This window comes from Maylandia zebra, linkage group LG7 (assembly GCF_041146795.1).
Source record: "Maylandia zebra isolate NMK-2024a linkage group LG7, Mzebra_GT3a, whole genome shotgun sequence".
Taxonomy (NCBI): Eukaryota; Metazoa; Chordata; class Actinopteri; order Cichliformes; family Cichlidae; genus Maylandia; species Maylandia zebra.
Window position 1 is genome coordinate 60,979,361 of NC_135173.1, and position 22,430 is coordinate 61,001,790.

General features: G+C 38.5%; 2 protein-coding genes across 2 annotated transcripts in view; one reads left to right on the top strand and one right to left on the bottom strand.

The window, feature by feature from the left end:
• Positions 1–196: 196 nt before the first annotated feature.
• On the bottom strand, positions 197–6,737 carry LOC101473522 (chondroitin sulfate synthase 3). Its single transcript, XM_004575037.4, has 3 exons — positions 6,173–6,737; positions 5,504–5,787; positions 197–4,424 (listed from the first exon to the last, which is right to left on the bottom strand). Exons 1-3 carry the CDS (start codon positions 6,735–6,737, stop codon positions 2,850–2,852), a joined length of 2,424 nt encoding a protein of 807 aa, XP_004575094.1. The 3' UTR covers positions 197–2,849.
• Positions 6,738–11,980: 5,243 nt separating this feature from the next.
• megf10 (multiple EGF-like-domains 10) overlaps positions 11,981–22,430 on the top strand; it is a 56,203-nt gene continuing 45,753 nt past the window's right edge. The window contains exons 1-5 of the mRNA XM_012915985.3: positions 11,981–12,218; positions 17,575–17,710; positions 18,724–18,825; positions 20,878–20,978; positions 22,227–22,319. Of these exons, the coding sequence (XP_012771439.3) occupies positions 17,592–17,710; positions 18,724–18,825; positions 20,878–20,978; positions 22,227–22,319 (415 nt within the window). The 5' untranslated portion in view covers positions 11,981–12,218; positions 17,575–17,591. The remainder of the gene's footprint in view (positions 12,219–17,574; positions 17,711–18,723; positions 18,826–20,877; positions 20,979–22,226; positions 22,320–22,430) is intronic.

Below are 22,430 nucleotides of genomic sequence, written 5' to 3' on the forward strand. Positions count from 1 at the left end.
AAGAACAAAAGTAAAATTTAGTAAATGCTGGTTTCTACAAGCAGTGCTTTGGCACAGGATTTGAAAAACAAAAACATTCCAAACAAACTAAATTTGGGTCAAAAACATGGGTCAGATTTGTTTTAGTCCAGACGCAGCAATGACACACAATATTATCTCTGTGATTGATTGTAGATACAAATTCATGCAAAATGGCTCATGGCTAACAAAGTGTCCTTTATTTAGCCCAACAATTTTCTGTGGCAAAATACAAAGAAAACATACAAAGAGAAACTGCAGCATTATCAGAATGCACCATCAGAAGAACATCCCATGCGTGAAAGACGCCAGCGAAAAATAGCTTTATTACAGGTGCTAGAGGTCTGCCTGAACTGACAGGAACAGGGGTGGCTCAAAATATTTATACCAGAAAGTGCTGCATAATCAGTCAACCAATCAAAAGGCTTGGCCAAGAACTCACCAACTTCAAGCTTCAAAAACCAACTGTGTGTGGAGCTGTGACATCTGGTGGAGAGCTTTGTTTTGCCACCAGTGCAGGCAGAGCCTTTTGGGGCACTGTTTTGAGACGGTGCAAAAACTAGCAAGTTAAACTAACTGTTGTAGTGGGCAAAGGAAGGAAATAGAATGACACTCAAATTTCAGTTGGTTCCAGATCACTGTCTTGAAAACTGAAAAGTTGATTTGTTTTTCATTTGTGTGTAATTTCAGCTTTTCTAGAGTCTGTCCTAATGACTTCTGTAGTCACATTTAACAACAACAAAAATAAAAATAGAACCAATAAAGGATAATCACACATCTTCTATTAAGAATTAAAATCAATCATTTACACTAAGGATAATTACAATAAAAATGGTCAATAAAACAATAAAAAAAAATTCAGAGCCAGTAAATTAACAGCATTCAAACTTTGCAGTTCCACATGAACATCATTAAATCAACGTGAAATAATTAAAAATTGAATTTTCAACCAACCCTGTACTAGATTTACCTCAAATGTCTAAATGATTTTAAAGGTCACCCAATCATTGCTTAATCAGTCAGGGGAGAAAGCCTATATTTAATTCAGAAACAGGACTTCAGTCTAAAACAAGATTTAGACATTTGCTTATATTTTACAATCAAATCTCATTTTTATAATAAATACTACTGCTTATATCAGCTCTAGAGTTACAGAGAGCTGTAAACCTTATGCTGAAATTGATCTTAAACTGTACAAAAGTTAAAATGTCTGTTTTAAAATGCAAAAACTGGTTAGTATAGTACTTTAATTCTTCAAATTAATAAAACAATACCTCACCATCTGGCTGCATGGCAAACTTAAAGTGCATTATAACACATAATTATCTAAGCTTATAAATGCTGTGTCTGAAATTGTAAGATGTTTTTGATTTGTTTTGCAGAAAAAAAAATCTTTTGTGCATGAATAAGAAAGTATTGTGAAAGTGGTTATCCTGCCTTTAACTGAGTATTTTATTTATTGGTAGGTAGTGCATTCCACTTTCAAGCCTTTAGATGCAGCGTGTCACTTTACCTTTGGTTTAATCACAGAAATGATTATTTATTTATTTATAATGTAAAAATATAAGTGTGATGGAGGTTCAGGGGGTAGTGCCAGGGAGGCTGGAGTTGGAGGTGGCAACAACTGGGAAGCTGCTGGGGCAGCAAAGTGAAAGGCACAGTTGTACATAAATGCACACAACGTGCAACGCTGAGTGTCTCGGGTCCTTTTGGTGTTTACAATAATTTTTTTTAATTTATAAAGCTATAATATCATTTTTCATTGGTATTTGATTTAAGCTGTGCCTACATTTATTGTATGCATCCTGGGTAACTGAGAATGAGGTTCTGTCTTAGTGCATCTTCCTAGGTTTTGATTGAGTAAAATGATGGCAGTGAAGCTGCTGAATTATGATACTCTAAAATTAATGAAAGCAACATTATATTTAGACTTGAGACTGGAAATAAGACAGCTGAGCAGGACTTATTTCTAGAACAGAAGCATACAAGAAATGTGGACAGACAGTAACTACACGGGCTCAGCTTCAGCTTCTGCACGAGCCTATTTCTAAACTGCAGTGGGAGATTAAGGTAGATTAGTTTACCGTAGATCAATACAGCAGTACCAAATCGCTCACCTAAACATACATACAGATTGTTTAGCGCAGCACACCATGCTGCTCAATGAGAACTTATGGAGAGAAACAACAAATTATCTAATTCACTGACTCACTGAGTTGTAGGCAGCATAATTGTTGTAGGCGACAATTATGCTACAGACTCAAACTTGTAGCAAAGTAAAATATCACTCTATGAATAACTTCCAGCATTTACAAATCTCACTTACCATATCAATAATTTCTGTTGATTTCATTTTCTGATAGTACTTTTTAATTGCCAAGTATTTTGAATAATGCAACTTGTTCTTTGGGTCATTTAATTAATTCCTCAACTTACCCAGATTAGCAAGTAGTTAATTTATATCCGGGTATAAAAAGGAGACTAGTAGAGAGTGATGCATAACTGTACAAATAACAATCAGCTACATTTAGCTATTACATATAACAAATATTTATTTTTCTCATTTTTTCCAATTTTCCAGCTGGTTTGGAATAAAGTAAAGAAGCAGATAGTTGGCCTTGCTTCTGCACTAAATTGGGTGCAGATCTGTTCTATCTCCTTTTGGTGTCTTCAACATTGGTCTATCTCCTGCTGGTTAAGCTGTGTCTAGTACCATTTCATTGGTTAGAGTACACTCAGTTTTAGAGACATGACTGCCTTGGGCCCCACAGTGCATAGCTATCTGCGTTTAAGCAGAACAGAAAGTAGAGGAGTCCTGGAAAGTTGAAGTATCAGGATGAAGTTCTGTTATAGCCTACCTCTATGTGTTTCTCAAGCCACATCTCTGCTAACTGCACAGCTGATGCAAATGCACTTGCTCTTGACCCAAGACACATTTTATATTGCTTCTGTTCAAGGCTTGAATTGCAATTGATAGGATGATAAACGTGGACAATTCCTGGTTCTTGACTGCGTAAAACCTTTAAACCAGAATTAATAACCTTGGTGTAGAAGTCTACATCTTCCAACCCCCAGCCTAGGATGGATGTATCAAAACCTCCAGCTTTTAGTAAATCGCTCTTAAAAACACAGGTGGTTCCAAAGCCATAATCACGCCAAAAGCCACTTTTCTTGGTGAGCACAAAGTTGTTTTCACTTGGGGCTTTTTCACCGTACACAATCTTAGGGCTGTATTGGCTAAAGATAACAGGAAAATAGACCTGTCTCCCTTGAATAGCATTATCTCTGCAGCGCTGCAGAGCATCACCACTAAAGATTAGATCAACATCACAGAGGAACAGTAAAGTGTCATTATCAAGCTGTGACGAACCCAGCTCTAGAGCCAGCCCTCGTGAAAAATTTCCTGTCATGGGGATTACAGACATATCAGCTTTAGGATACTTTCTCTTATAGTCCATTATTAAATGAATATGCTTTTTTATATTCTTATTGTTTACATTGTCCACCAAAATGATGCAGAGCTGAACATTTTGTTTAGGTATCAAACACACTTTCTCAAAGTTCTCCATAAACCGAATAAAAGTGCCATAGCGACCAGACAGTGGGACGAGAATGCTGATCTTTTTCTGGCTTTGCTCCCACATTTCTCTTGTTGACTCATAGAACTGGAAAGGTGACAAGAACTTCAGAGAGTTGGATAGGAATGACAGGGATTGGGATTCAGAGTTGATGGCAGCCATAAGTTCTGAAACATTTAGATCTTCAGCTTCACTAAAGAAAGGTCGGCTGAAGGACTGTTGAAGGTAAGCATGCCGCCTCACAGGCAGAGTTATTTTACGTCCCTTGTGTTTTTTGTACAGAAGCAACAAGTCTAAGACGTATTCTGCACCATGTATTGGATCCACCCTGTAGTAGCCATACTGAATCTCTTTAAAGTCAATTACATGGCCACGTGTCTTTGAATTTTCATTAATCATTTCCATGACCTCTAGTATAATATTGTCTTCAAGGGCAGTCCGAAGCAATTTTCCAAGGCTTTGCCTAGCCATCTTGTTTTCAATGGCAGAATAAATATGTTGGCCTGTCAGGAAATCCCACTCAGTGACATCATTTCTCTCACTGGGCACATAGCGCATGTAGGAAGGTGGAGACCCCAGCTGTTGGTCCTCCCACAGTATTTCTGTATCACTAAGATAACTCATATGTAGGCCTTCACGATGGAGTAGGATCGTGCGGTAACGGAGCCTTGAGATCTCACAGCTGAGCATGTAGTTGTGGAGCCGGTACTGGTAGGCAGGACTTTTGTTGGGATGGAGCGTAATGGCATTGTGGATCTTGCGACTGTGAAGTTCTTCAATGAAGCCTTTTTTGTTGTGTTCATAGTTTTCATAGAACAGTTGCTGCATCTACGGAAAGAATTTAAAAGTAATAAGAGTATGGATGTCCAAGCATCAATACACACAACATTGTTGATTAGAGCTGGATGATATATATCATTAGCAATTCAAATTTGTTAAACAACAAGACAATTATTTTTCTTTCACGAAACAAAATACATTCCATGTCCTAATTGCTTGCTGGCCTTGGTAGCTGGGGATTGGTCTGCCAGGGTCTCCGTCCTGGCTGCCATCCAGCACTCATTGCACCTGACGCCTATGGTGCCTCATGCGGGACGCGGCCTCGGAAGGGGGGCCTATGTCCCTTTTTCAGGCTGGGCCCAGCTGGGCTCCATGGACTAAAGCCGGGCCCTCGGGCACCCTCTTCGGTCCCAATCTCTAGTGTGGGGATCCAGCAACCCTATCCCGGGCAGGATGAACAGTTCCCTCAATCCTCTGCACATAGGGGTTTTTGAATTGCTCTTTGTCTGTTCCCTCAACCAGAACTAATTTGCCATAGGAGACCCTACCAGGGCAACACAGCCCCTGGTATCCCTGGGACACACAAACCACTCCACTACGATAAGGTACCATTTCACAGAGGGACAGTACAGTTGGGTGACCTCCAAGAAAATATCAATTAATATCTGTGATATCTGTGAATATATAGGAAAATACTGACTGGAAGGATCACTCACAGATTTTAGAAGTCTGACAAAAAAGAAATAATCCAATATGCTAAGAACAGGGGTGGATCTACATGGGGGTGTGAGGGGCACACTGCCCCTCTGCTGTAGAGGCCCACCACAACTTTTATGTCTTTAAAATACTTGTAAAAACGAATAGTCTAAACCTACCTACTCAAAAAATGTCTTTGTTTTCTTAGAAGAATGATATAGCAAATAGTTTTAAAGTGTTTTTGTGGATATTTTCTTGACTCCATGTACATATAGGGGATTTTCACATACCCCACTGAAGAAGTGTGTGCCACCCTGCCTACACCTCTGCCCGTCCTTTGCCTCCCCATGTGAAGTTTTCTCGATCTGCCACATGCTAATGACCTGAAACACAATCTCTCACACATACACACACGCAGATTCAAGTCTTACCTCATAAGACCATACACACTGTGTGCCTCCAAAGCGTCGTACACAACGCCCTACTTCCACATCCTCATGGGTGGTGTACATCTCCCTTAGACAGGTACTGATGTGAGGGACCATCCTGCGTAACACCTCTCTACTAAAGATCATCCCAGGACCTCCCATGCAAAAGTTTTCTCCGGGTTCTAGAGCCAGTCGTCCTAATTCTTCAGCTGTGCCCAGCCCTGTCTGGCCAAGGTAATGGGGCTGACTGCTGTTGAGTGACCGCAAGAACAATTCCAGCTTCCCACCTAGCAGAAAGTGAGTTGTAAGAAATAACTGTTATCAAAAATGGCAAAATGTATGTATTCTAGACGTGTATGTGTGCATGCCTTTATCTTACTTATCTCTCAAGATAAAGACTCAAAGTATGTAAGCATGTAACCCACTGTTTTTTTTTTTTTAAACACTCTTTTTACACTTTGTAGCTGGATGAAAAATATTAACAACTTAGCAAAGTGTACAATCGTAGCTTTGGTTGCCTAAAATGAGACTACATTAATTTATCTCAGTAATTTCAAAGAGATGTTGTTTTCACTAAAGCGACACAATATTGCATAATGCATAGCATGTTCCATTTTTCTGTGACAAATAAACAAACTGCACTGGCATCAAATTCACTCCCAAAATAAGCACCTCTTATATAAACATCATCATCTGCCCGCATGAACCACTCGAATTTATCCAGGTAATGGTCATGGATGTACTTTAGCATCATGAATGATTTCTTCTGTGGTGGATAGGAATCATCAACACCTGCCAGCGAAACCACAGGGAGGGGAGCAGGCGCGTGGACGGTCCCAGACCCAGCGCTCGAGAAGAACTCCACCTTCCCGGGTATAGAAGCCGCCCATGTCTCATACGCAGCCCGTGCTCGAGACGTCAGGTATTTTTTGGCTGTCATCACGCCAACATAAATGAAACGCTTTGGTTTGCTTTGGGTTCTGCCTAAATGTGCACTGCTGTTCTTCGTACTGAATAACCTGTTCTCCTCCGGACTGTCCAGATCTTTGACTGACACGGACTTCCCGTGGATGTCAGCACCTATAGCAACGGCGGAGTCACTGTAGTACAAACACATGGCAGATCTTTTCCTTTTACTTTCCAGAACCTGAGGTAAAATGAGCCAAGAGGACGCTGTGAATCCGAGAAAGACGCCGAAGATCACGGTCGTCCACGATCTTCTGGACTTAACAGCCATTTTCGTATCCTACGAAGAGTACAGTTCTGCGGTTAACGGGGACCAAATGTATGATTGCTGACGCTGTAAGGGTGGTGCTAATCTGTGAAGCATGCTATCCCTATGGAGCAGGAAGTTTCCGTTTTAGTAGCATAAGTCACGTAGCGGGGCATTTCCTTCACAACATTAAGAAACATGTTAGCCTGTCCCCGGCCGTCCCATGACGTCTGTACTGAATATTTGTATTTTAGTTTCTTTGGGGGTTAAATGATTTTGTCCTCATCTGGGACCGCTATCTTGTCGTCCGTCAACAAAAACAAATCGACTTCCAGTCGTATTTCCTTTTCAGAATAAAAGCAAATGTCCATAAACTTGCAGCAATAGTTTTCTCGTTTGTTTGTTTTAATAAAAACCAACTGATTAACCACGACATGCAAATTACAACGGTGTATAAAACCTTCGAAAATTAACATTGGTCTAAGGAGTAACAAATATAACAAAATGTCAATACTTTTGTTTTGAAAGTATCCTTTTCTCTAACAACTTTTAAAATGATTGCCAATACAAAATAAAAGCTTTATCACCGTAGACTGACGAATCATACAAATATATATATTTTCTCTGGTATTTGACGTGCATGAGCATTATAAGACCTTACCACGCCACAATTTTATAACCATCTCTTCACAATAAACCCGCAATATTCCAGTTGGTTAGGCTGAAAAATAAACGCATTATCAGCTGTGCTATCGCGCAGTCCGTTTCATTCGTGCGGAACTGGTCGGTTAAATTGAATGGAATGGTCGAGGTGCAGGGATCTGGTCTCATTTCAGCGGATCTGGGCTAAAGCAGATCGGTTAAATGGAAGAGTCGCGTCATCTCCGTTTACTCCAATGGACCTTTTTTCCTTTCTTTCTTTCTTTTTTTTAAACTGCAATTGCGGATTATGGAGCCTCGTAATAGTCCCGGTGTTCCAGGTGGTTCCAACTGGTTTTTATATTAACTGGTTAGATTCGTTTACATATTCCACTCTCAGTGTTTCAGATGTTGGATCCGCAGATTCGTCATTTTTACTGAATGGGCTTCTGTCTGTCAGTGTGTCATGCGGTTTGTCAAGATTCATTCCTTTTAAATTCCGTTTGACATTTTTAAATTAGATCAGTCAGTCTGAGGGCAAACACAAGCTGCTGTAGCTCTGCCCTGAGGAACAAGCTACATTTGCTGATTTTGTGCAGAAGTTTGCCATAACATCACGTTATATAGAGTAGCAGCTGCCCACTTAAAATTTTTACATCACGTTTGCGTGTTTCCTGAGTCAGTCAACTCGAGGTACGAGTCGAAAAAAAAATGTTGGCTCGTTTTTTATGTTATAGAAAGACAGAGGTAGGAGACAGAGCAGAAGACTTTTTGATTTAAAAATAATAATAATAATAATTTCATTGTTGCCTGAAGATAATATTTGCATGAGCTGGAGACCTCTTGTCAAATCGCATGACACACTAACAGAGAGAGAGACAGAGAGAGAAGACCAGGATCAAACATCTGGAACTCAGAGCATGGAATATGTAAACAAATCCAACCAGTTAACCTGGAACACCGGATAGGTTTTCTGTATTTAATCTATCACAACACCTGTGGCTCTCACAGATTTAAATATATTAATCTTTCCACATCAAAAGGAGCCAGTTGAGATGGTTCGGGCATCTGACAAGGATGCCCCCTGGGCACCTCCTGGGCGAGGTTTTCCAGACCCAGGACGCTGGAGAGATTATATCTCTCAGCTGGCCTGGGAACGCCAGGGAGGGAGGTCTGGGCTTCTCTGCTTGGGCTGGTGCCCCCGCGATCCGGCCCCGGATAAGCGGAAGAAAATGGATGGATGGATAATCTTCCTTACTGTATTGGATTGATGTACAAAAATATAATTATTAAAATATAGTCACTTTATTTTCCACTCAGATTATGCGATGTTGATTAAAGTTTTTGTGTTTTGTTAAGAAAAGCCCAGCACTATGCCTTCCCATAGCTTTTTCTGTCAAGCTATTGACAATCTACAGAACCAATGCAGATGGAGAAAATGATTATACATGTTCAGTTGTAGAATCAAATCTGTGAAACATACCAAAACAAACAAAAAGAAGTGTTTAATTTTTGTTTCTTCTTATAGATCTTCTTATATTTATTTTATTTCCACAGGTACAAGTGAATTATGAAAAAAAACACTGAAAGTCTGTTGAATGTAGAGTCCATTGTTTTTGAGGTTATTTAAAAGACAAAAGAATGCTGTACTCATAAATATACATAGATTAAATGGTAAGTAGACTGTTTCTCATATAGGGCTTTGCTACTCTCCCAGAGCACTCAGAGCGCTTTATACAGGATGTCACATTCACAGAAGCACATTCTTCTTTGCTTTTAAGTGTTTTCGAGCTAACATTCACACCCCGAAAGATACATCAGAGTGCAACTTTGGCTTAGTATCTTGCATGTCCCAAGGATATTTGGCATGCAGCCATGGATCAAACCACCAACCTTCCTATCAGTAGATGTCCTGTTCTACCACCTGAGCTACAACCACCACAGATCAGCATGCAATTACATCTTCCAAGAAAATGATGCGCCTTCATAAACTTTGAATTAATCCATTAAAAATACATAGCAATGTGGAAGCCGCCACATTGCCCTGCAGTTCTGAATAGAGTGGAGGAGATGAAATCACTCTGCATATGTAGCACACAGAACTTTTGTTGCAGTTACTTGTTGTTAGGAGATTAGACCCTACAATCTCTGGACAGTTGAAAATGAGTCAGAAAAACACATGGATATATATTTTTTGTCATTATATTTTCTGGTCATTTAGATATTTCACAGTAGTTTTTCGAGGTCCTAGCACACAGGGAGATGTTGATGTTTGTTTGAAAGACAGCATGGAATTTAAATCGTACTGTAAGTTTGAAGAAAAAGAGTCACAGGATAGTTTTTTTTCTGGAAAAGAGAAACACTATTCATCTTACTGAAGTTAAACGAGTGTAATGCCTTAATATTTACTCTCTTTACTCTTTACTGTTGCTCTTTAAAAAAATTTTCTAATGCTTGTTTGACTAACTTTGCAATCCTTCCCTAATACAAGAAAGTGTGGTATGTAAATATGTTTAAACCAAAAATTGTGCCATTAAACTATGGGCATTCCTGATTATGATTATTGATTAAAATGGAAAAACTGGATCACTCCATAATAGCTGTACTGCCACTACCTGACTACAGTTCATTACTCCGTATTTATATATATATATATATATATTTATTTATTTATTATAGAAAGTATAGTTGACCAGTTATAATAAAAAAGCATTGTGACAATATGTGAAATGACTATTAGTTAGAGAGCCTATCTCAGCTGACATACACAAAGGCAGGGTACCTCCTGGATAGGTTGCAACTCTATAGCAAGGTTAACACATAGAGACAGACAACCTTTAATAAAATTATTTAGCTACAAAATTAGATTTTTGCTTCTAGGATGGGTTAATAACATACAGCTAAGTTAAATTTTAAAGTATTACCTAACAACAAGCTTAGAGACTTGCCTTGCACAGCATAAAAATTAACCCTGTAACTTTTCTGAATTGTTAAATGGTTAAAGTAATATTATTAAATTAAGATTTTTCATGTCCAGAAAAGAAAACTATCAAATACTGTTGCAGGGACTCTGATTGTGACGTCATAATACGACCCATGCCCCCAAAAGTACAAGGTACTTACAATGTAATTATGTCATTGTTTCCTGTAAAAACCTGACTTGCCACTTGATATTAGGCACAATTACAGGATACTTACGCCTTAGTTGCATGTCTAACAGTGTCATTATTTCAGTGTTTCCTGTAAAAACCTGACTTGTGACGGAAAATTACATGTGGTTATAGGGTACTTACACCCGAGTTGCAGGTTGTATTAACACATGGTAAACATCCAGGGAAAACAGGAGCTGTGCAAATACACAGAAAAGAAGAAGCCAGGGTTTCACTGTGTAGCTCAACAAGTCAGCAAAGATTGACTGCCAGCTGAATTGCCAGAGGGGGAACCCTGGATTAGTCATGCCCATAAATGCAGACAACAACATCAACAGACAGAGAGGGAGTGAGAAAGAGAGCGATAACCAAAATGGAGAGACAGAGGGAAAACAAACTGGGGAAAAACCAGCCAGGGAGAAGTGAGGGGCTATCTGCTTTAGAGCATTAGGCTGTTATACCTCATGTTGAGAATAGCGTCCTTCTTTCTCCACAAAATAACTGATGAAAACAGCTTCTGTGTTTACTGGGAAATCTTTTAATTTCCTTAGAACTATAGCAGTAATTTAACCTGAAACATAAAAAGGGAAGAACAAACTTTGATTTCCAAAATTGAATGTCTCATTACTCCAAATGAAATCTACTGAAAAAGAAGACGTAGCTATTTTAAATGACCAACTTCACAACCTTTATCTTTATAAAGGCAAAAGCTCATATGTGAGCTCTAGAAGGCAACGGTTAGCAGAGGGAGACCAAAGCACAGCTTATTTATTTTGTCTAGAACAACAAGAAGCACAATTTCATTCCTTCTAATCTGCAGCTTACTGTTTACTAGCAGATTACTGTTTTGCCTTTTACAGCAAACAATGCAATTCTATCTACTCACAATGAGGTTTCCTTTATTTTATGATTAACGTTAATATTTATTTGTTGAACACATAAATAAATGTGATGCTCCACTTACTCTGATCAATGTCAAAATGCATATTTAAAATCTAAAAAACCAACAACTCTCTAGGTTTAGGCTGTTTAAGTGTTGAATTTTAAACATCATTCTCTGATTTGCTGACAACAGAGACTATACATACAATTTATTGAGCAAGAAATTTTACCTGGGGCCTTATTACATTAATAAAGCTTCTACCACTGGGATATTACTTTTATCCCTGTTATCTTTTAGAATAATTATATCAATAGAATTAAATGTAAAAGAAAAAAAATCATTTTCTTTTTTTATTTCAGTATACCGTGTAAATTTTAATTATGCTATTATGAGTCCTTGGTTTGTATTGTATATTCTGTTTGTGTTCCTGTTCTGTGTAGATGAGACGTACTCATCGTGTGTTTCTAATGGGATGGTGTTTTGCGGCAGGTGGCAGCAGAGTCAAAGTGTTGCTACACAACCCTCAGAAAGATGCTGTTGATGCCGCATCAATGACGTCACATACTTGGTCACCAGTATTTTGACAATGGGAAAAGTTTATCGTTCTGGCGACGAAACGTTGTAGAAATCTGAGAAAACGATTCGACTAATGCGCTTTCCACTAGTTATTTTTAATTTTAATTTCAGTTTATGATTTATTTCTTACGCGGTTTCAGGGGGATAACACTTTTTCCTTTTCTTGTCTTTTTTTTTTTAACTACTGGACATATCAACCTCATACACCGAAGGACGGATCGACAGCCGTGGCATGATCGTGTTTTGCTCATAGAGAAGGTATTGTATTGTACTGATTTGTGTGATATTTTTATGTAATAACTGTAAATGACTGCACAAGAATCTGCTATAGAAAAAAATATACATAAAATGTTTTTGTTTGTTTTTTCAGTGTAGCTCTTCTGGTAGATTTGAACTTTATTCCTGTTGTGCTTTAAATTTGGACGTCTTTCATAGACCTAAATGCTGTTGGGGTTTTACAATCTTAAACTCTAGATTTGAACTATCTTGCAAAAGGAGGACAAAAAATAGTGACCGAGAGATGTCAATGGGTTTAATAATTTGCACCTCTCAAAATCACCCATCTCCATATTTTGGTGGTTTAAACCACCAACTGCAAAGGTTACTAGCTGTAAACACTGAGTAATGGTCAGATAGGAACCGTTTGAGAGTTTCAGACCTATGCTTATCTTTGACATCTTCAATACTTTCACAGTAGGTGAAATCAAAGTACAAAGCTCCTAGCTTCGAAACTCTCTCTTGGTTTTTTTTGTTTGTTTTTTTTGTTTGTTTTCTTTTGTTTTCCTTTGCTTTTAAAGAGTAAAAAGGCAAAAGTACTGCACTAGCAGTACTGAAAATATGTTCTGACGACAAACAACTCTACGACAGACTTGGATGCTATAACTTTAAAAACTTTCTAAATTAATTAGCTTAAAGAAAACTGAGTATATGACTGCTCATATTTATACATCTCATTTAGTTCCATTTACACCAATTCTAAAAAGAGAGAATTGACGTCAAAATCGCATGTGTTTGCAAATAAATACTGCGCTAAAGCCTGACTGTTTTTTTCAGGGATTTCAAGCAGCAGATCTGCTTTTCTGGAATTCCTTTGTGCATAGAGAGAGCCATCAATGCTGTGCTGCCTGACTGCTAGTATATCAAAGTTATGCAGCCTAGCTTAATCCATTTCATTAGCATTGTGCCTGGAGCTCTTTCACGCATACAGCATAGCCCTTATGTGCGTAGCAGTGCAGTTGTCTTGGGGTGGGGAGGATTTCAGCATTGGTCAGTGCAGCTGTGCCCACTTTCAGCAGAATGAAATCAGAGATGACTGGCTCCAGTATCCAATACACTGCCTGAACAGACACAATGTTACTACCCATACAGCTACTAGAGACATCTTGTAGGCTTACTCCATTAGCCAGTATTTTTGAAAGAAGGCTGGCTAGAAGTGTTGACCTCAAAAGATTTTGCTTGGCCACCACCGCCATGAAGTGTGATGCGCTAGTCATTTAATGTCTGTGTACTATTAAAAAAGGTCATCCGTACTTAATTTGGACTCTTATACAAATTCTAGAAACTCTTAAGGAGATTTTAACCATTGATAATTTGAATGAGTGTTTAGCACAATTTTGATTCACTGATCTTACACCATTTCTTTATAGTATAGGTTTGAGTTGAGGTTGATGTTCAGTATTTAATTCTAAATTTATTAGTTTAGCTAAACTGATGATACTTTGTTTTATGTGTTTTAAATATAGTTAGTGGTGGGGAGAGTTGAAGGGAAGTTTAAGCCTAATTTCAGTTTGACTACAAATAAGTTAAAAAATAATGGTGAGTTTGCAGGCTACAACGCTTTCTCAGGTCCTTCCCATTTGAGTATACTGTAACCCAGTTCTTTCTTTTTTGGTACAATTTACATATGTCCCCTAAATGTGTCACATGGTGTTGAATCATAAAGTTTGTGTTTTGCAAGGTGGGTAGCTATAAAGATCATTAAATATTTGTGATCACTGTGTGTGAATTGTGCCTGTGCAGAAGTGGCACATTTTGAGTTCTAACTTTCTCGAGAACCCAGATAACAGAAGTTAGAGCTAAAATAATTTGTCATTAATTTGTTTACAGACAGCATTCACAAAAGGAAACATAAGAATATGTCCACTCATTTTTTCTGAGAATCTGATTAACTTTTTGTGACATGAATGAGGACACACACACACACACACACACACACAGCTTGCACGTTGCTAGATGTTTTATTGTTTGGGATTTTTTGTTGCAGCTTTTCAGCTGCTACATACACACAACGCACCATTTCAGGTCCCAGCACATCTTTTACATGGGAGACATGATCAGCTGATGGAGCTGAGGTGTGCGTCAGCCTCCCCTGACACCACACCCTGACACCACTGCTCCACTCCTCCCCTGCAGCTGAGCCACAAACCACACCCTGCCACACTTTTAAACTATCAGACTGATAAAAATGAGTAAACGTGAGAACTTTTTGCTAGCCAAACTCATCAAAAGTCTTTTTTAAATGTTCACAATAAACCCCACTGAAGATGCTGATATGTATGAAAAACAACATGACTACAGCTGTTTTCTATTTTAGTTTATTTCTTTTCATATCTATATTTGTTTGTTAGATTAAAAAAAAGTTACCCATAAACTTATTACCTAAAGTATTCTATTTAGGCACATTTTGTGCATCGGCAAACTTATCTTGCAAAAGTAACTCACAATTTCCTTCTATCTGTAAAAACACGTAATGTTAAAATCTTCTTCTGGGGGTGGTATGTGCTTGATCCTTGAGCTCGGGTCCTCAACCAGAGACATGGGTGTTAGAGGGTTCTGCGCACTGTCTTAGTTGTTCCTAGGACTGCACTATTCTGGATAGAGACCTCCAGTGTTGTGCCTGGCTCTTAATACTCTTATTACCGCAAGAACCAATTTGGACTATACCTTCTAGCAGCAGTTCTTTCAGCCCCTAGCACTTCTCTATTTTCTTGTGCTGCTTTTGGTAAATGTCTGGATCTTGTGTTTAGGCTCTGTTCTGGTGCTGCTATTATCATTGCCTCTGTGCTGGCCTCTAAGCAAGCTTTTTCTATCCACTGGTAGGATTTCTTTATGTCAGGGATTTCCTCTATGTGTCTGTGGTACATTTTTTGCAGCGGCTTAGTCATCCATGATCTTGGTCTTGTGGTGCAAAAAAACCAATGGTACAGAAATAGAATATATGGTATTTACAATATATATAATATATACATCTCAAAATAAATATTAATATAAATAAATACATCAGGAATATATACTAACTACCTACCTTAAGAAATGTGTGTGTGTGTGTGTGTGTGTGTGTGTGTGTGTGTGTGTGTGTGTGTGTGTGTGTGTGTGTGTGTGTGTTGGGGTGTGCAAAGTGCATGTATTGAGTCCAGTGGGAAAGTTATTGTAGCCTGAGTAAATAAGTGTGTTGTTGTAACATGTTAAGTGAGGGGGTGTTGTTACGTAGTCCGACGTCTTCTTGTGCCATGAGGTGTTGGTTCTGATGGACCACAACCTCCTGTAAAAGGGAAATATCACAATTTATGCCCGGGTGAAGAGTCAGTAGCAATCCTGATTGCCTGTCTCACTTGCATGAAGGAGTACATGTCTTGTAGGCAAGGCAGATTGCAGTCATTCACCTTTTCAGTGGAGTGGATTACATGCTGTAGTCTGCCTTTGTCCTTTGCAGTGGCAGCAGTATGCCAAAGTGTTAAAGGAGGTGAGAATAAATTCAGTGATGGAGCAGCTAAACTGCAATCTGTGATGGTGAGCAATCCATGCCACATGCTCCATGTGTCGCCCTGGTGGAAGCGATGCTCCCGATACCGGCGTTTGGCATCCCTCACCATGCGCCGAACTTGTTTGGTTTTTTTTTGTCAAAAACAAAATAAATTTTTAGACTTGAGAAATTTGTTGCTGCTCACAATGTAATAGATTTATATATAGAACAACTTGTCAGAACAACTGACAAGACGCTAGAACTTTGATTGTAGGGTGTTTACCTTACAATATAAAGCACCTTCAGGTGACTGTTGTGATTTAGGACAGTATAAATAAAATTGAAGTGAATTGAACAGAACCCTGACAGGAATGGATTGTGAAATTGCAGACCAAGAAGAAAAACTTTTTTTTATACCGGTTGAGACTTCATTGTCATTAAGACTCAACATCTCGTTTACAAGAGAGACCTGTTTCAGACAGCATAATAAAATTAAAATTAAAAAACCACATTAAAATAACTAAGAGTCATATTAAAAACAAGAACAAGTTTCCAGTAATGATGTCAGAAAATCATTTAACCCTTTCATGCATGAAACCTCAATCAGGATTTTTTTCTTAAGTATTTTTATTCACTTTAAGCCTTCATTTTTTTTAAACATGTACTTTTCAAAGAGTTTTTTACATGTCCACTTAGGTGGACAACATCACCTTTGGAGTGGCTGGCAGGGTATGGATTGACGCACCAGTGTCCAATGTAGTGGTTTATGTGCAAGTATACTATCAACACTGACACAAATACAAGAAAACAGCCTTTGAATAGCTGTGCACTGTAGTGACCACTGTGTGTGAAAGGGTTAAATGTATTTTAAAGTCTGCATGTGAAATCAATTGAGAGAGCTGCAAGTCCTTCCTTACTACGCTAAGAACAACCTGGAGAAAGATGATGCATACTGCAAGTGCCTTCTTTGGTCCATGTAAAAACAAGAGCTCTTTGGCAGAGACACTGCTTATATTTATGCTTAAATAGGGGAGAGGTGTTCAACCCAAAGAACAGCATCCCCACAGTGAAACACAGTAGTGGGAGGATTATGCTGTGGGAATGCTTTGGTGGGAACAGGTTCACATCAAAGTGTAAAGAACCACGAGGAAAGAAAATTGTAAAGATTTTGAAAGAAAACCTCAAACAGTGATTTAGCAAAAACTGGGTCTGGGTTGTTTCCCTGCACAAAAGAAATTTTCATAGGTGGGCAAACAATCTTGTACACATCTGTATCAGCTGAAAAGTTCAGATTCTGTATCTCAAGCATTTGGTTGGAATAGCTGATTAAAACAGGATCTATGTTAAAGTCAAATTATGTCAGTTACAATATAATTAATCGTGTCAAATACATGTTCATACTTCTGGTAAATGGACTGTTTCTTATATAACACATTTCTACTTTATTTGAGCACTCAAAGCCTCATTCACATCCATTCACACAAGCACTTTTTACATCTAAGTGCTTTCTATCTACCATTTACACCCTGAGAGTGTAAATGGTAAATGAGAAAAGTACATGAGAAAAGTACAGAAAAGTACAGATCTCAGCAGAATCTAAACATTGTAGTTGGTTTTGACTTTTAACAATTATGTCGAGAACAAAATTAAACAGGATCATATAGACTACAAACATAGTAAAGCACAGATGTATTAGGAATTGACAATGATATTGGATTTGGAAATTTCAGAATGACATAAGTACAGAAATAAGTAATTGCATAAATAAATACCCCGAGGGACTGTTGGTAGCTTACAATCACCAGAGTTTACCGAATGTTTTTCAGACAACAGAAACTTAAATGGTGTTTTCTCCTTCTTCCTTGTCTTAAGGTGCAGCCCTCACAGCGATGACTACATCACTGTTGCTCCACAGGACAGTCTTGCTGACTGTAGTCTTCTGTAACTTGCCTTGCATCGCTTCCTCCCTCAACCTGGAGGATCCCAATGTCTGCAGCCACTGGGAGAGGTTAGTCAAGATAATAGCCCATAAAGGGCAATAAAGGCATTCAGCATTACGTGTCCTTTACCCACCTCCAGACTATACTAAGCATCGCCGTAACATTACGCCCCTGATACTAACACTACATGCTAATGCACTAACAGTGGAAATGTGTTATCAACCTGATAACTTTCTTAAGCTGTGTTTAAAGTGTCAATACTTAGCAGTCTGTTTTTCCATTTGCAAGGATGAAAAAAACTTCTATGTTCAGGACTATCCCAGTAAAGCTGAGCATCGCTCATTTCCCTAATTATAGTACCATCATTCCACTGAATGCTAAAGACACAGTTACTAGAGCTTGTGCACACACAGACTTACCTGTAGAGGTTACTGATGAGACTTACATGACTTACAGAGAATCTGTTCTGTTCAGCCTCATAACGCAGAAACATATCTTCAAAACAAGGCTGAACACAAAAAGTTTCTCTGTCAAGGTTTGTCAAAACTTGCAGAGTACTTTGTTTGCAGAGTACTTTGTTTGCAGAGTACTTTCAGTTTTTGCTCTCTGCTGAAACCGAAAGCTGAAACCTGAGCTTTTGACTGGCTCACTTTAATATATAAATCCAGCACTGTAACAGTTTGCACAAGATATTAGAAACCATATGCGTTTCCATTGTTAAACAAATGACACCTATATATATAATTATATTTCTATATGAAGGCCAATAACTTCAATTGGTTGCCCTGCAGGCATAGCATAAAGATGTTAAGACCTATAATTTTTAATCTTATAAACTATTTATTGTATCATTATCTCTTCTAAGAAAACAAAGCTTTTGGACAAACAGGCAATTAGTTTTCTCAGGTATTTTAAGGACATAAAAGTTGGTTGAGTGTCAATCTATTGTGTGTCAATCTCTTTTGAAGTAAATCAACTAATTGAACAGAGACGATTAATGAGGCAGTCATGAACTATCATCAGCCACACACTGGTTTCATGTCTGATATCCATTTTCTTTTTTCACTTTCTGTGGTTTCAGTTACTCTGTGACAGTGCAGGAGTCATATGCCCATTCTTTTAATCAGATTTATTACACCAGCTGCACTGACATCCTCAACTGGTTTAAGTGCACCAAACACAGGTAAGAACCAATTAAAATGATACTTGATACGTATGGAAATGTGTGGTGATAATGGGTTTGATTAAATGGCAGTACCACAGTTTTTCCCTGTTGTTTTTCTTTTTTTGTTTATTTAAATCAGACATTGTCGCTGTATATTTACCTCATTGTGGTCTCATTTGCCAGTGTCAAAAACAAGGTCTGAAAGTGGCTTACCCCCTTTACCAAATAAAAGTTGCAATAATAAAGACAAAATTTACAGAAGAATGTAGACATGCTAAATGGACTGGAGCTTAAATAGAGCCTTTTATTCACCCAGTTACACTGACATTCATACAGCACTTTTATCTAACAATTAAGACAGTCACATGCCAATGCATGCAAATTGGGGTTCAGTATTTTGCCCGGGGACATGTCAACATGCAGACAAGAGGATCTGGGAATTAGAGCCTTGAACAAGACTATTCTTTTGAATTCTGCTCCCACCAAATTTCTGACCATTACTGTCTGCTCCCACTGTCTGTCTCTGTCACCTGCCTTTGCGATATTTGTGTCCAATCCTGCCTGCATCCACAGAAAGTATTGTAAGATGGTGAAAGATGTACCCTTAGGCCCCCTCCTCGATTCAGAGATGGTCTTTCTATTTTCATGTAAACGGCCTTGTTGACTCCCTGCTCAAACCAGCGTTCCTCCCTGTCCAGGATGTGGGATACATCCTCATCACTGAAAGAGTGTCCACTGGCCTGTAGTAGTAAATAGACCGCAGAGTCCTGGCCTGACGAGTTAGCTCTTCTGTGCTGCGCCATCCGCTTAGCCAGAGGTTGCATGTTATCCCTGATGTATAAATCACAACAATCCTCCTGGCACTTAACACTGTTCACTATATTACTGTTTGTGTGCTTAAGGGTACATCTTTCAATATCTTACAGTGCTGTAATTGCAGCCATTCCCCAACTCTCGATGAATGGCACTCGTCATCACGACAGTATTAATGATAAAGAAACTGACCCCTATTGTTAGTCAGTGGTGTTAGTTTCAGCTTGTTTCATTAAAATGTACTGTTCAGAGGGTTGGGGAAACCTGCAGTCAGCTGAGACTGAAGAAATCACTTGGATGAGTGATTAAATATTTCTTCCACTGAAAAAGTTACGTCCAGAGAACAGAATAAGCTTTTTGGGATTTACTTACCTGGATGATTGAACATGCATCAAGTACTGTGGCCCTAGCAACTACCTGGCATTTTGGCTAATGGATGCACTAATCACCATTTATTTACACCTTTCAGAAGGGTAGGGTAGAGTATGGCACCAACACGTTAGCACACCTCTCATAATCCTGCCTTACAGGACAAATTGCACCAATCCCTGCTTCTCCACAGCAACCCAGGTTGTCAGTGGCGGCTCATTTAAACTGTAGGAATGATTTACCCAACATCGGAAAAATACTAGGTCAACTTTAGTGTTATCACACAACATCAATGTAACTAATTAATGCTACCTTAACTTCTCTGGCCCTGCACTTTAAATTGTCCAAGTCAACAAAATGTAAGATTTACCTGTGGTAGTTTATTTAAGCAAGTTATGTGGTGCTAACCTTTGCTTTAACAATGAATAATTTCTTGTCCTTCACCTCCTACACGGTGGCATTACTTACCCATCCAAATCCAAAATACATGTTGCTGTCCATACTTTGAAACCTTTCATTCTGGCTACAATGTTAGGGATCCTCTACAAGACACATGTAGATGTGACCAAACTGGAGCTCTGGGAGAGAGGTCACTCTATATACAATACTTTGAAAAAGTATTGTATATAGAGTTTTTCTAGTCTTACTCACTGCTTTTAATACACAAGCCCAACTCAGAGTGGAAGATGAGCTATTAGTAACACTACATAGAGTAGATTTTGCAGTAGTTTTGCTCTCTTTGGAGAAGAGTTAGAGTTAAATGATGCTTTTGGTTATTAATGTCAATGATCCACTTTACACATTTTAATAATATAATAAAAGCTGAAAAACAAAATAATTGGTTACTCAGTGTCTAATTTTGTATGTGACTTGAATTCTTTTCTGCAGGATGATCTATAGAACAGCATATCGTAGTGGGAACAAGACCATGTACCGGAGGAAGTCTCAGTGCTGCCCAGGCTTCTATGAGAAAGAAGAGATCTGTGCTCGTGAGTAACACACACACACACACACACACACACACACACACACACACACACACACACACACACACACACACACACACACACACACACACACAGCCATGTTTCTATCACTTTAGAGGATTTCAAGCTATTTCCTTAAACACTAAGAGAGTCAGGAAGACATCTTATGCAAGTTTCAGTGCTCTGTGAGACAAATAGTGATTTTGCTTAAGGTCAACTTTTAGTAACACTTTCCTTACAGCCATTTATCACACTTATTAAATCCTGTAATGAATATTTCTTTTTCAAATATCTTGTCACACTTACCTTCCCAGCAAGGCTATTACACAACCCACATCCCTCCCTTTTAATAGGCAGTGACAGGTGTTGCTTTGGCAAAACTAACAATTGTAACAGCAGTAAAAAAAAAAAAAGAAGAAGCTTTCTGTCAAGACAGCCTGTTCTCATGGTGGAAAGAGTTAGTGATGAAAAAGTTATGTGTGCTGTGGTGGAAGGGAGAAAACAGTTAATGTCCCCCAGGAGTTCATAGGGGAATTTGTTCTAGTGTGAAAATACTCTGCTTTATAAGTAGCCTAAGCATCACATGCTGCTCTGAGAATCACATTTAATTTGCCAGACACTTTAGGCAACATGCCGTTTCCTGTTGGAAGTTGTATTGGAGAAGGAATCAGTTATATTAAGGATTTATTACTTTTTGTTTGTGTAAAGTCAGAGAAGAATCTGTTTGTTTGAAGTGGGTTAATCAATGCAAATCCAGCTTTAAAAAGAGTAATAATCTTTCAAATCAGTGGCATTTGCTTGGTATTAGTGGACAGTGAAAATATATCATAGTCTTGATGGGAGTTGTCTGTTACAAGGACTGTATTTAGAGTTTCTTGTAAAGAAAAATATTTGTTTGCATGAGGAAAAATCTGCTTGAAAAACTCTTTAAATCAGTCAGCTGTAGAAAACACAAAGTAACTAAAAGAAACATTGACATTTTATTGAAAAAGCAAACAATTTCTAAAAGTCCAATTCTGTTTTTGGCCACAAAAACTCTTTAAAGTGTTAAGTCAAGTCAAGTCACAGAGCATTCAAAAAAGAATAGCAAGTCCCAGTTTCCATTTCACAAATCAGATTTATGTCTTTGACATGAACATTTATGTGATTACTACTACATGACTAATTCTAATGTAGATGTGTTTTGATGGGTTATTTTTTGGGGGGGCCGTGCTGATCCCTGGCCTCTCTCCCTGTCTCCTCGATGTCTAGCTCATTGTACAGAGAGCTGTATTCATGGCCGTTGTATGGCACCCAACACCTGCCAGTGTGAGCCAGGCTGGGGGGGCTCCAATTGCTCGAGTGGTAAGTCCTCCAGCTGTTGCTGTCTGTTCACAATAATGACTTTGTGAGTGGGATTGGTTTTCTGTAAAAACACTCTGAACTCACAAGAGGAGAATCAGACTGTTCTCGTCT